Source organism: Pholcus phalangioides, unplaced genomic scaffold (assembly GCF_987345545.1).
Source record: "Pholcus phalangioides strain wild (caught in Gottingen) unplaced genomic scaffold, Ppha-v1.0 ptg000003l_1, whole genome shotgun sequence".
Taxonomy (NCBI): Eukaryota; Metazoa; Arthropoda; class Arachnida; order Araneae; family Pholcidae; genus Pholcus; species Pholcus phalangioides.
The window spans coordinates 20,395,941-20,409,365 of record NW_028301596.1 but is presented as its reverse complement, the minus strand read 5'-3'; the positions used below and the strand labels follow the sequence as shown (position 1 = coordinate 20,409,365).

The following is a 13,425-nucleotide window of genomic DNA, read 5'->3' as shown; positions in this document are numbered from 1 at the left end:
CTGTTTTCTTCCGACTTACAAAAAGCCTATGATGGGCAATGAAGACAAGAATGTGTGTGTACGTCAGTAATGTAGTGCACGTAGTGCAATGAAATTTTTTTTGATATCAAATGGGGATTCGATCACTGGTCAAAAATGTTGAAGAAATTTAAGTCCAAATTCTCAAAAATTAGCTGCCAAAACCGTACAAAGTCTGGGTATTACAAGATTTGGAGATCATATTTATGATGTCATAGTAGCTGTTTCCTCATTGGCCCAAAATCTTCCTTCTTCCTTATTGGAAGAAAAGTGTTTTCTCAAAAAATTTAAGATTTAATGATGTTGAATTAAGAAATTGCAATCTTTTCACCAGTCCAAAGTAACTGCATCAAAATCAGGAAAAAGGGGAAAAAACACCAACCCCGAGGGACTGTAACATAAAAACCTCTGTATTGATGAAGGTTGACATTCCTTCGGTAGCAAGAACGTTTTTTGGAATGATGCAGTGAATCTCGAAACACCTCCCATCAGCTCTTACACTACTTGAGCAGAATCCAAGTCAGTTTTCACAAAAATGTGAAGAGATGTGTTTGTGGCGGAGATAAGCTCTTTGACAGGTCAAGCTTGTCTATCATTATTCTTGACCACTGAGATTAACGCCGGGGAGACCGCGGATGACGGACTGGAGTTCTGTTCACCCGTCAATGCTTTAGCCAATTTCTTCAGACGCCGAACCAGATTTCTATTTGATGGTCCCAGGATAGTCTTGCGCTTCCTCTCAGCCTTCTGCTTTGAATTGTAATAAGGGGAGAATGAGAAGTTCCTGTAATTCGCTGTATGAAACAGATTGCAGTGCACACATTATGGGCAATCTTTGCTCCGAACAGTGAGACAAGATCTGCTCTCGTGAGGCAGAATGTATTTAATGCAGAGTTCAGGAGCGCTGCATCTGGAGCTGTGATGGCCCCAGGTCATACATGGGTAATATTGAGTGTATTTCTGGAGAGATTGATACTCTTCAACCTTCATCTTTATATGGTCAAGAAACTGGAGTTCCAAAAACCTTTTCACCTGTTTTGGGTATATATACAGCCCTACCTTCCAGATAGGCATTTCAGCACTGTTGCGACCTCAATGAAATTGTTGAACATTGATAAGCTCAAAATTCAGCTCCAGTAGTGACTTGAATATCATCTTCTGATGTGTCGAGCTTTAGGCCTTTGAGCACAATCTTACAGGTCTTTTGCTATTCATCAAGTAGGTGTTAAAGTTGATGAGTCTTGCCTTACACAATTTAGCGATGCGACCATGATCAGTAACAGTTTTCGGAAAAACCACTATCTTGTCCCCCATGGATTTTGCAGTGAAATCCTCCATGCATATTTTTTCCAGATCCTTGGAGATTGCTTTCCATTTCCTGTAGCTGGAAATTTTAATTGTTAAAATTTTTATGTTTTTACCAGAATTCTGAAAAATTTTCCCGGAGAGGGAAAAACTTTACAGAGGAGAAAAAAAAGTGGCTTGGTAGGCTTCCCCTTTGAAGCAGAAAGTTAAGTAAGTTCACAAATTATACTTAAGAATATATTCTTTAATATTATGTCAACAGATAAGAAAATTAACTTTGCCAATCAGAGTGTCAGAGAAAATTTGTATACACTTATTTTTTGTCATCCTGTTACATATAGTATTCCATATTACCCAAACCAATGCCCAAAAAGGGGCTGAAAAAAAAGGTGCCCATAAAGAAATATCAGCCCATTTATGACTGAAAATATCGAACCATTCTCAATTAAAAATATCAGCCCATTCTCAACTGCAAATACCAAAATATCTTCGACTGGAAATAGCTAACTATCCCAGATTGGGAAATACCAAACCATTCTTGACTGAAAATATCAGTCTATTTGTGGCTAAAAATATCAGCCCATCCTTGACTGAAAATATCAAAACATCCTCGACTGAAAATATCGTCCCATTCTCGACTGAAAATATCAACTCACTCTGGACTGAAAACATCAGCTCATTTTTGGCTGAAAATATCAAGCCATTCTTGGCTGAAAGTATCAAATCATACTCGATTGAAAATATCAGCCCATTTTTGACAAGATATCAAACCATTCTTAATTGAAAATATCTGTCCATCCTCAATAAAAAATATCTGTCCATCCTCAATAAAAAATATCTGTCCATCCTCAATAAAAAATATCAGCCCATTTTTGACTGAAAATATCAAACCATTCTTAATTGAAAATATCTGTCCATCCTCAATAAAAAATATCAGCCCATTTTTGACTGGAAATATCAGCCATTTACAACTGAAAACACCAGACTGAAAATATTATCCTACCCGTGGCTGAAAATGTCAAACCATCCTCGAATGAAAATATCAGACTCTTCTGAACTGAAAATGTAGACTCATTCTCAACTGAAAATATCAACTGAAACTCGACTGAATATTTTATTTTTCAACAAATCTATTTATTTATTTACAGATGAACTAATGATTGATAAACTCATTTACCAATGAAAATGCCAAATCCTTTTTTGACTAAAAATATAGAAAATATCATAAGTCTTGATATTTTGAAAATAAAAAAAATATCAGATACAATCGAATCTCGTTATAACAAACTCCAAGAGACCGGAGAAATCGCTTCATTACAATGAATTATCGTTATAAAGGAATTCCAGGTTTTTGCATTCTTCCTATGTAAACTCATCTAGGGGATTAGGAATGTCTTTGTTAAAACAAGATTTTCGCTATAACGGTATTCGTTAAAATGGGATTCGACTGTATATATCGAGATATATATCAATGAACCCTGATAGTGACAACTGAGCAACACCGACTCTATAGCATCATAAGGGCATTTTGAAATTGTTTATCACTGTTCTACTTGGAGGTCATACCTGAAGGCAAAAAAATTGTCCTAGTTATACCTGATTATACCCATATTACTCAAATGTACTATTTAAGAAATTTTAGGCAAAATACATCAATTTTCTAGTTACTATGGTGACCCGGCAACGGGTATTTACCATGCCTTGCAGTAAATTATAAATACATTTGCTTGAAAAAAATATCTTTTTTAAAAGTTGCAATATTTACTTACCAAAAGTAAATATTGGCTGTAATTTAGATCCAGAGTTTTCAAAAAGAAAGAAAAAATTTCATTTAATTTCATAGTGAGCGCTTGAAAAATGTCTTTCCGTCTCCTTGGTGGCAAACACTGAAGAACAGCTACATCCTCAGCCAAATGAAGAAATACTAATAATACTATATTCAACTGTGTTTCCTGGAAAAAAAGTAAAACTAAATGAGCCTGATTTGAAATTTTATAATGATAACCATGAATTAAAACCGTATTCATTTAAATATAAAAATGATTAACTTTTTTTTCAAATCATAACTTTAAAGGGATAAAAGTATAACCAAAATATATATAGAATTAAAGTTATATATACTGATCGAAATGAAATTTTACCAATCAATGAACTTTTAGCTCTCTGATAGCTTTGGTTTGGAAGCATGATTGAATATGTTACGGTAAATGTGATAGATTGGTCATTATCTATATCAGCGGGTCTCAACCAATGCTCTGTGGCCACTCAAGGAAAATAAAAATAATAAAAAAGTACAATTTCAAAAATAATCATAAATATTTTTAAATAGTAAAAATAAATCAGTAACTTTGATGAATAATTAAAAAATTGGCCTATGGGACTCCGCCAGAATTTTTTTACTTAAAAGGGCTCCGCAAGTCAAAAAAGGTTGAGAATTGCTGATCTATATAATCACTGGTTTATTCTGCATAATCACCCACTGTCTCGCAAGGAAAGGTTCCCAAGGTGACGTCTTCAAAAAAATTTTGAAAAAATTACCACTGATTATACTCATTTAAATGTGCACAAAAATATCAAAAAATCCAGCAGAATTATTATGGGTCACTCAAAAAATTGTAGATATTTTGAATGCCAATAGAGGCCAAGAATGACGTTAAAAATTCTGTAATCCTAGAGTATTAGAGTGGCATCATTTGAACAACACAAGATCAAATACTGCACAAACAAAAAACGAGAAATAACTAGTTTCTAGAACAGAGAAGTTGTAGGAAAGAAAGTGAAAAGTTTTTGATAGATATTACCGCCAAGAAGCATGAGAGGCGATGAGTAGCCCACTGTGGTAATTTTTAACAATTTTTTGCAGCTTTCATAATTGCATTATGCCACTGATTTTTTTTTTGTTTCATATGTTTCTGGGTGAGATGGATGTACTTAAATTTTTTTCATAATTTTTCGAGAATAACACCTTGGGATCCTTACCTTATCAGTAAGTTTGATAAATTTCCCAACCTTTTGCAGCTACATTACCATGATTATTCTAATTCTCCCATGAAGATGGTATGACAAAAATGGAATAAATCACACGGAAATATCACTTAAATTCAACCACTTATCAGTATCTCCTTCATGTAAAAAATACACTACACATATTTCGCTATAAAAATTAAATTAAATTAAAACAAGTGTTATAAATATTTTTACAACGTATAAATTATTATCACAGTCTTTGTAACGTTAGCTTTTTTAAACTGTATCAACATTTTTTAAACATAATCAACATCATCAATCAAATCCATCATACTAGATTAAAGTTTGAGTAAAATGTCTGTTAAATCAATTACTGATTTATCATATTTACCAATATGAGATGGGGATTATACATAATCACTATAGTAAATCTGATGCACTCGCAAAATTTTTCAAACTTACCAAAATAGTTGTGATTATGCATAAAACATAGAATAATAAAAAGCATAAAAAATAAAATATTAAACATAAAAAATAAAATATTAAACATAAAAAATAAAATATTAAACATAAAAAATAAAATATTAAACATAAAAAATAAAATATTAAACATAAAAAATAAAATATTAAACATAAAAAATAAAATATTAAACATAAAAAATAAAATATTAAACATAAAAAATAAAATATTAAACATAAAAAATAAAATATTAAACATAAAAAATAAAATATTAAACATAAAAAATAAAATATTAAACATAGAAGCATAAAGAAATATGGTTCTATATGTACACCATATTTTGACGTGAATAAGGAACCCCCCGCCCCGCTTTTTTAGGCTTAAAATTTGGAAAAAAGTAGAAAAGATATATCTATAATACTATTCATGTATAAGAAACCCCTCTTATTTTTGGAACAAAATAATTTGCCAAAATGGGTACCTTATGCATGCTAAAATATGGTAATCACTGAATTTATCACATTTACAGAAACCAGGGTTGGTAGAAAAAAATGGGGTTTTTTGGTTTAAATAGCATTAATATTAAAAACAATAAAATTTCTGAAAAATCATTGAAACTTCCAATTAATTAAAATAAAATGTTTATTAATGTTATTAACGATATTTCATATTTAATTAATAAATGTTTCTTATATTTGAACAAAAACCAACTTTTTCAATTTAATTATTTTTTGCTTAACTCAATGACTTTGTGTTTGAAAATTCTTAATGGTATTCTTAGGACACTATTTTGCAAAAACTATAATAAAAATTAGGTGAATATAATATATTTAATGAAGTATAAATAATGCAGATTAATTAGCCATTAATCTGCTATAAATATTATTAAAACTATAATAAAAATTAGGTGAATATAATATATTTAATGAAGCATAAATAATGCAGATTAATTAGCGATGATTTATGATATACAGGGTGATTATAACTAAGGTTCTGATTTCAAAACACTGTATAAAAGAATGATTGTCAGAATGACTTGAAAATTGACAAGAATATTCCTGAAAAAATTCAGTTTTATTTGGTAAAGGGGGAAAAAATACTTAAAAATGTAAAATTATTGGCAGCATCCAACAAGTGGGAAATTTGCTTGCAGAATGGAAACGATAGCCAGTCATGGCAAAATGATAACTTAATTATAGCATTGAACGATTTCATAATCCATGGAACATCACAAAAAAATGAAGTAATTGAACAAATAACTACAACTTACTCAAGAAATGTTAAATATGTTGTCCACCGTGTTCTGGCTATGAGGTGAAAGCACAAAAATTCTTGTTCAACAACAGATCAGAGTATGCCATGGTCATGATGTGGATGCGATTGCAATTCACCTTTATTAAACCAAATGTGCCCCCATGTTAATATTCCTGAGGAACTTCTAACGTATAGGGAACGCGCTGAGCTCGCAATTCACCAAAGTTTGTAATCCGACCACTGTTCATAACATTTTGAGGTACCCCCCACAGCCAGAAGTTGCAAGGATTAAGGTTAGGTGGCTGGGCTGCTGGCCAAGTATAATGTCATCCAGTTATTGTCAAAATAGTTCTTCAGCAGCTGCTTTGCTGGTATTACAATGTGCATCTTGATAAAAGTTGTTCTATCCACACACTGACGCTGTTAAAGTGCCGAAATGATGTGGTTGCACAAAATAGATTATACTGCTGGCCAAGTACAGCATCATCTGCTTGCAATTTTTCTTTTGCCAAAGAAATTTCCATTGCTTCAGGAGTATCCATGTAAATTTTCAAGTCATTCTGACCAGTACTTATTGTATAGTTTTGCAATCAAAACTTTAATTATAATCACCCTGTATATAGCTGATTATTTTTCATAAATCTGTTACTACTATACAGTAGAACCTTGATTAACTGGGCTTAACCATGAAAGTATAAAAAAACTATTGCATATTAAGACTGGGCGACGTACAGTGAGATGTGCTACTTCTTATAGGGAAAAAAATAAAAATGTCTGTGTGAAGTAATGTAACTACTAGCGTGTACACTGGTCTTTGTCCTTTAAAAACAGCTGGTGTCTTTATTGGATTATAAGACCACCTGTGCCCTTAGCATGATGGTGTCACTACTGTTGCTGCTTCTTTGTGAAGGAAAAAAAGCATAACAAAAAAAAACCCGTGATATAATACACCACTACATTTAGATGTGATGCAATCCTTATTCATGAATTTGCTAAAGATAAAGCATCAGCATTTAGCCAAAGGTTAGAAAATGTGGTAAGAATGAGACTGATGATTTTGGCTTCTGTATATAACTTTAAATAACTAAGATACTTCATATGAAAAAATATATACATATTCAGGCCACTTTTATATGAGACTTTTTGGAAAAAAACCACTTATATCATCTAAAGATATACCATCTGAATGCACCCCAAGAATATAAAATGTGGTAAGAATGAAAAATTTTGGCTAGTAATGAACCAAAATGATATCTTTCAAGGAAAAAAATTAATATTTAGGCCACTTATATTTGATTTTTTTTAAAAAAACCACTTGGTTAAAACCGTGGTTTAAACAGTAACGTTTAATACATTTCTTCAAGAAAAATCAATAAATGATGTGGCTAATAAATATATATCTATATACATAAAATTTAGATTTTCTGACTGTATGTGCGTATATTCTCTATACAAACCTACAATAATTTTAGATCTATTGTCACCACACAAGAATTTTGCATATATACCAAACAGGACCTGACTTGAATGATAGGCTACTTTAAAAGTTTGTCAGACTCGGGCAAGTGCCTGAAATGGGCAAAAAACTGTCGGCAACAACAGTTTCTGGGCCTCGACAAGCACTTTCGGAATGTTTATTTTAGTTACCGTGGTTCTCCAGCAATGCGTTTCAGACATGTATATGCTTTTACAATGATTTGTCACTTTTTCAAACCCCACAGTAATAAGGCTTTTTGAATAGATGCCATATTCCCCATCAGCATCACTTTGAGGGTCAGACAAAGGGTGATCCCCCCATAGAAATCAGTGTTAAAATTGCCGATTTTACTGTATAAATGCGGAACTTTGGTGAGGTTTTCTGTCACTTCAGTAATTTTAAAGATTGTATAGAATTCTCGATTTTTGAAATATGAGTTCGCTTAGAGATATACCAGCCCAGCAAATTAAATATTAAGTAATTAGCCAGACCACTTTTGAGTTGGATATCCATGCAATAACATTATTGATTTCAACTTTTTATTTATATCTTCTCAAGCATGAAAATTAATGTCTCCATATTCTCTTTTAATATTCAACTGCATAAATTCATACAGTTAAGGATGTTTTAAAATTAATTATGGGTCCGTAAAGTACATAGAAGAAATTCCACAGCTTTAAATTTTGACCACAGCATTTTTTGAAGCAGAAATAGGCAGATAGATAACTTGAAGTTCGGGGGGGCGGAGGAAATCGAAATACCTAGCACTTCTTGAAAAAGGAAGAAAATATTCCCCTTTCTACGTTTCTTTAAATCTAGATTTGTTTATTTCATGAGTCATGCAGGAAGTCGCCATATTGGTTAACTTAGAAAAGATTTGTATGTCCCTTGAAGAAAGAGGGGCAGCGCCGGGTATTATAGCTAGTCTATATATATATAATTGATTTTCTCTCTGTGTGTGTGTGTATGTATGTTCTCTATACAGGGGGCATTCAAGTATTACGTCAGCATCGATGGGGGGGGGGTTTCCGATTTGCTGACTTTTGATGACAAGGGGGGAGGGGGCTTGGATGATATTTACATCATCAACCACCCTTTATGAAAATATGAATTATTCTTAGGGGTCATTCATGTATTACGTCAGCATTGATGGGGGGGGGGGGAAGGGGGTTTCGGATTTGCTGACTTTTGATGATGGGGGGGGGGGGTTTGAAGATTGCTTACATCATCAATCACCCCTTTATGAAGATATGAAATATTCTATGCTGCTGACGAAATATTGCTGACGAGGGGGGGGGGAGGGTCAGTGTTTTGCTGACTTTTGCTGACGGGGGGGGGGGGTCAAAAATGGCTGAACATATGCTTACGTAATACTTGAATGGCCCCTTAATGGCATCTTACTCTATGTGCCAAAAACGAGAAAAATCTTTCGCTAGTTTGTGGGCACCTGAACTAACATTCACCCTAATGATAAATCCCTTACACAGACCCACTTCAGATACCTCTAAATGTTTCACGGATCCTTCAAGTGCTCAGGAAATGTGTCTGAGCTGCTTGAGTGCTACGAAAATGGTTTATGGGCCGCTTAAGTGCTCTGGCACTGTGCAAAGCATCACTCAAGTGATCCATAATTATGCCACAGATCACTTAAATTACCTGGGAATATTCTGTGGGTAACTTGAGTGATGTAGAACTGCACTGGGGGTCGCTTAAGTCCTCTAAAATTGTGCCACATGTTATTTAAGTGTTCTGGAACTGTGTTGCGGGTTACTTAAGTGATCTTTGAATGTGCCACGGGTCACTTAAATGCTCTGGAATTGAGCCACGGGTCATTTAAGCGATCTATAAATATGCCGCTTAGTTCATTTTTGCAAAATTAAGTTTAAGGTAGTGGGCCACACCAGATAACCCCTATGGATAAATTTGGCCCGTGGGCCATGCGTTGAGCATATATATAGCTTAAAGGATGGGTCTCAACCAATTTCTTAAAAAGAAATTCTGAGTTCTTACCCTTCAAATAGCATTGAATTTAACAGAAATTGATTACAATAACAAGTAAAGGTATTTTATTTTGAATTTTTATTTTTTTAATGTTTTTTACATTAAAGAAATAAATTTTTTTTTGCCGGGAGGGGGGGTGTACGAGCTCCCTCTTGCATACATTTCTGATCCCACCAATATACATTAGGTGGTGGGGCAATGCTGACAACAGGGGAAGGGGCCAAAAATGGCTAAAAATTTGGTGGCGTAATACTTGAATGGCCTCACAAATCTAGTTTTAGATCTATCATCGTCAAAATTTGCATTTATACCAAACAGGACCTGACTTAAATGATAGGCAACGTTAAAAGTTTGTCAGACTCAGGCAAATGTCTGAAATGGGCAAAAAACTGTTAAGCAACAATGGTTCCTGGGCCTCAGCAATCACTTTTGGAGTGTTTACTTAGGTTACCATAGTTCCCTAGCAATGCATTTAAGACATGCATATGCCTTTAAAATGGTTTGTTACTTCTTTAATGTTGCCAGTATTATGTATAATAGTTTATGCCTTTATAACGGTTTACAACTTTTTGAATCCTCCCAGAAATTGAAGAAAACCTGGGCAGCGCCGGGTACTGTACCTAGTATATAATAAAATTTAATAATAACACAGCTACTATGAATACATAATTAACATTTAAATTTTAAATGCAGCAGTACATAAGTTTTTTTTAATTTACACAACTTTTTTTCAAACACCTTTACTAGCATTTATGAGATAAATAAACACCTTGTTGAAAGCCTCTTATTTTAGTATAGACAAGACCAAATATTTTGTGAAGTTGATTTTTCAATGAAATATTTTTTCCTATACCCCCTCAGTTTGCACTTGCTGAAAATCAGGGGAAGCCTATTTCATTAAAAAAAGATGACTTTTTAGGGGGGTTTTAGTGATTTCTGCTGTGCCACTTGAAGGGTTAAAGTCCTCTTTTTGTCATAGAACACATGAATTTGGAGGATCATAAGATACATAATAGAATGTGACACTTAGGACGATTAGATCAACTATGGAAGTAAGCAACTGCAAATAATAACACAATTCTTAGTTTAGGTCCTACAAACATAATCAAATGCAGTACTAAACTAATTCATATATTCAATAGAAATTTTTGCAATCATCACATTCACTGAGTTGTGGATGAAATTGTAAAACACAAATAATTAGAAAAATATGAGTTAGTCCATCTTACCCCTTTCATGCAAAGTTCATCAAATTCTTCTAACATGTCAGGCCACTGTTGGGGCCATTCTCTTTTGATCATTTCAACAACTATGCGAGAAAATCCAAATTTTATGTGAGCTGGTTCTATAAGTATTTCTTTTGTTTCCTAAAGAAAAAATAATGATACAAGAAATTTTTAGCTCATTTTTGATAGCATTCAATCGGAAAACATTAAAGCATTAACGATTTCAAAAAAGAGAACAAATTTGGGTTATTGAAAACTTGACAAAACAATTTTTGCTCATTAACTCAAAATAACTTAACATATAACTGAAATACTCAGAAGAATGTCTATTATGTTTTAATGAGAAAATGCTTCATATGACATACCGAAGATAAAATCTCAAACACTTTGGTTTTGATGAAGACCTTTTCTTCTTGCTTCATATTGTTCCACTGAAATCTGTTGTGGAGATTTGTACATACACAAATGTTAAAATTAAAAAAAAGAAAACAAATTCAAAGTATAGTGTCCATATTATCACTTGTCACAAGATATAAAAAAGTACCAGCACAATTGTCAAATGACTGACAAAAGGAATTGAAGGCGTTGGGATTCTTTTGCGTTCCTCCTCCAGACAGGCTTCACTATTTCTTCTCACCATTGCATTGAATGAAATTTGTGCATGAAAATATGATGGCATCACTTCAAAATGAAAAATTCAAATTAATTTCAATGTTCTTGCTCACTTTTTGCTTTTTCTTAAAAATTCTGAATCAATGAAATATGCCTATAAAATCATGCCCTGATGAAAGAAGACGTTTTTTTCTTCTTTCACCAGGACATCATTAAGGTAAACTTTATTGATTCAAATAACTGAAAAGGAGTGTAAAAAGAACAGGAACATTGCAAATTAGTTATGAATTTTTGAGTCCGATTTTTCTTTTTTTTAACATATGTGCATATTTTATCAACCAGAAAATTAGCATAAAAATATTTATACATTTAATATTCAAATAAAAATGATTTTCAGATAATAACTATATGCAAACCTACTTTATGTTATGTTCTATGAGCTGCAAGCCGAAATGCCTGATGATGTCATTATTGTTTTTGGAAGATAACATGAGAGCATAGGGTATAGACGATTGGCTTGATTTGAAGTTTTCACATAGCTAAATGATAAAAAAATTTCATCTGTAAAACATCTTCACATAAATACACACAAAATAAAGACAGAGTACATATGAACAGCATCAGTAATATTCAAACCCCTTTTAGAACTATGTTCCAATCATTTACTTGTGGTGTATGTAAACTAGGGCTTGACACCCGACTAAAGTATAGCATATAGGTCGGCCTGGTACTTCCAGGTCTACTTAGATGTAACTTTCTATAGTACTCCCGTATTATTTGTGTTAGGTTGTTAACACAAGGCAACGGCTAACTATGATGTTATTATGGTTTTCCCCACAGAAAAAAAGGGATTGCTATAATTCACATTATAATGCTAGTACCATTACTGGCATTTTATCTCCTTAGCATGGATAATATGTAAGTACTCTTTCCACTGCAAGGTTACACAAATTTGTCAAGCTACACTCCTTTTCTCTGGTGTGAATGATTTGTATGCGTGTATAGTGGGAAAGTCTAAAAATAGGAAGGTGGAGAGAGGACATTTCTATATGAATCTTGAATTTACCACCCAGCCACTGTAAATAAGCCTGTGTGTCTGTCACTCACATGCTTGCGCATTTTCTTGGTCACTTTTTTTCATCAATCATCTTTTCCACTGTGTGACCAAGTCCCTTACTCTCTAGGTCAGTCTTTGAGTTACTCCTACACTTACACGTTCTCAGAATAACTCTTTTGGTCTCTTCCCATGCTTGCACACTATACACTCCAGATCAGTTTTCAACCCTTTCTGACTTACAAAGTCTGTTGTAGTATATAAATTCCATGGTGGCAACCCTGCAGTTTTTTTTGTTTCTTTCACTTATTTATTAAATTTACTGATTTATTTTAACTTTTTTTTAGCTGTGGGGCTTCGCAGTTGCACTGGTTGAGAACCACTGTTCTAGGTCACTCTTTTGGTTAATCACATGCATCCATACTGCTTTGATCATTCACATGCTTGCACATTGTTTTGGTTACTCCCCCAAAACAGAATGTTTTGCATTGTTTTGAACAAGTCCTTGGCTAACTGGAAATGCTTCTGTGGTAAAAATTCCCATAACAGTGTTTTCTACACGTTTTTTAATATTCTTTCAGATTGTTCTGCAGTAGCACTGTGGTGATTGCACATTATTTTGGTCACAAACCATGTAGGTCACTCACTGACCCTTGCTCTTTAGCAGCCGTATTCACCAACACAGTTTAAACTACAATTGCAAGTTAAAGGATTAACGATCGACACAAATTGGTTAAATCCTCAATTTAACAAATCTGTTTCGATCTGTAATCCTTTCACCTGCGATTGCAGTTTAAACTGTGTTGGTGAATACGGCCGTAGGTCACCTATATACCATAAAATCCTCTTGGTATCGTGTTTGGTAAAACAACCTAGTTCCTTGCTCTCTAGCAGAGGTGGATTTATGGTTTAACCACCCATGAGCAAAACAATTTTTGCCATCTTTCTATTCTACTAATTTTCTTGACCACACATTACTCAAAATTTGCAGCCATGGGCTCGGGGCAAGTTATGGACATTTTTCAAGTCCAAGCGAATATTTTGGCAATAA

General features: G+C 33.4%; 1 protein-coding gene across 2 annotated transcripts in view; it reads right to left on the bottom strand.

Moving 5' to 3' along the window:
* Ranbp21 (exportin-5-like protein Ranbp21) overlaps positions 1-13,425 on the bottom strand; it is a 63,196-nt gene that overhangs the window by 49,231 nt on the left and 540 nt on the right. For both annotated transcript variants that reach the window (XM_089245780.1, XM_089245772.1), the window contains exons 2-5: positions 11,741-11,859; positions 11,074-11,146; positions 10,712-10,849; positions 3,093-3,275 (exon numbers count right to left, since the gene is read on the bottom strand). In XM_089245780.1, coding sequence (XP_089101906.1) covers positions 3,093-3,275; positions 10,712-10,849; positions 11,074-11,146; positions 11,741-11,859 — 513 coding nt within the window. The remainder of the gene's footprint in view (positions 1-3,092; positions 3,276-10,711; positions 10,850-11,073; positions 11,147-11,740; positions 11,860-13,425) is intronic.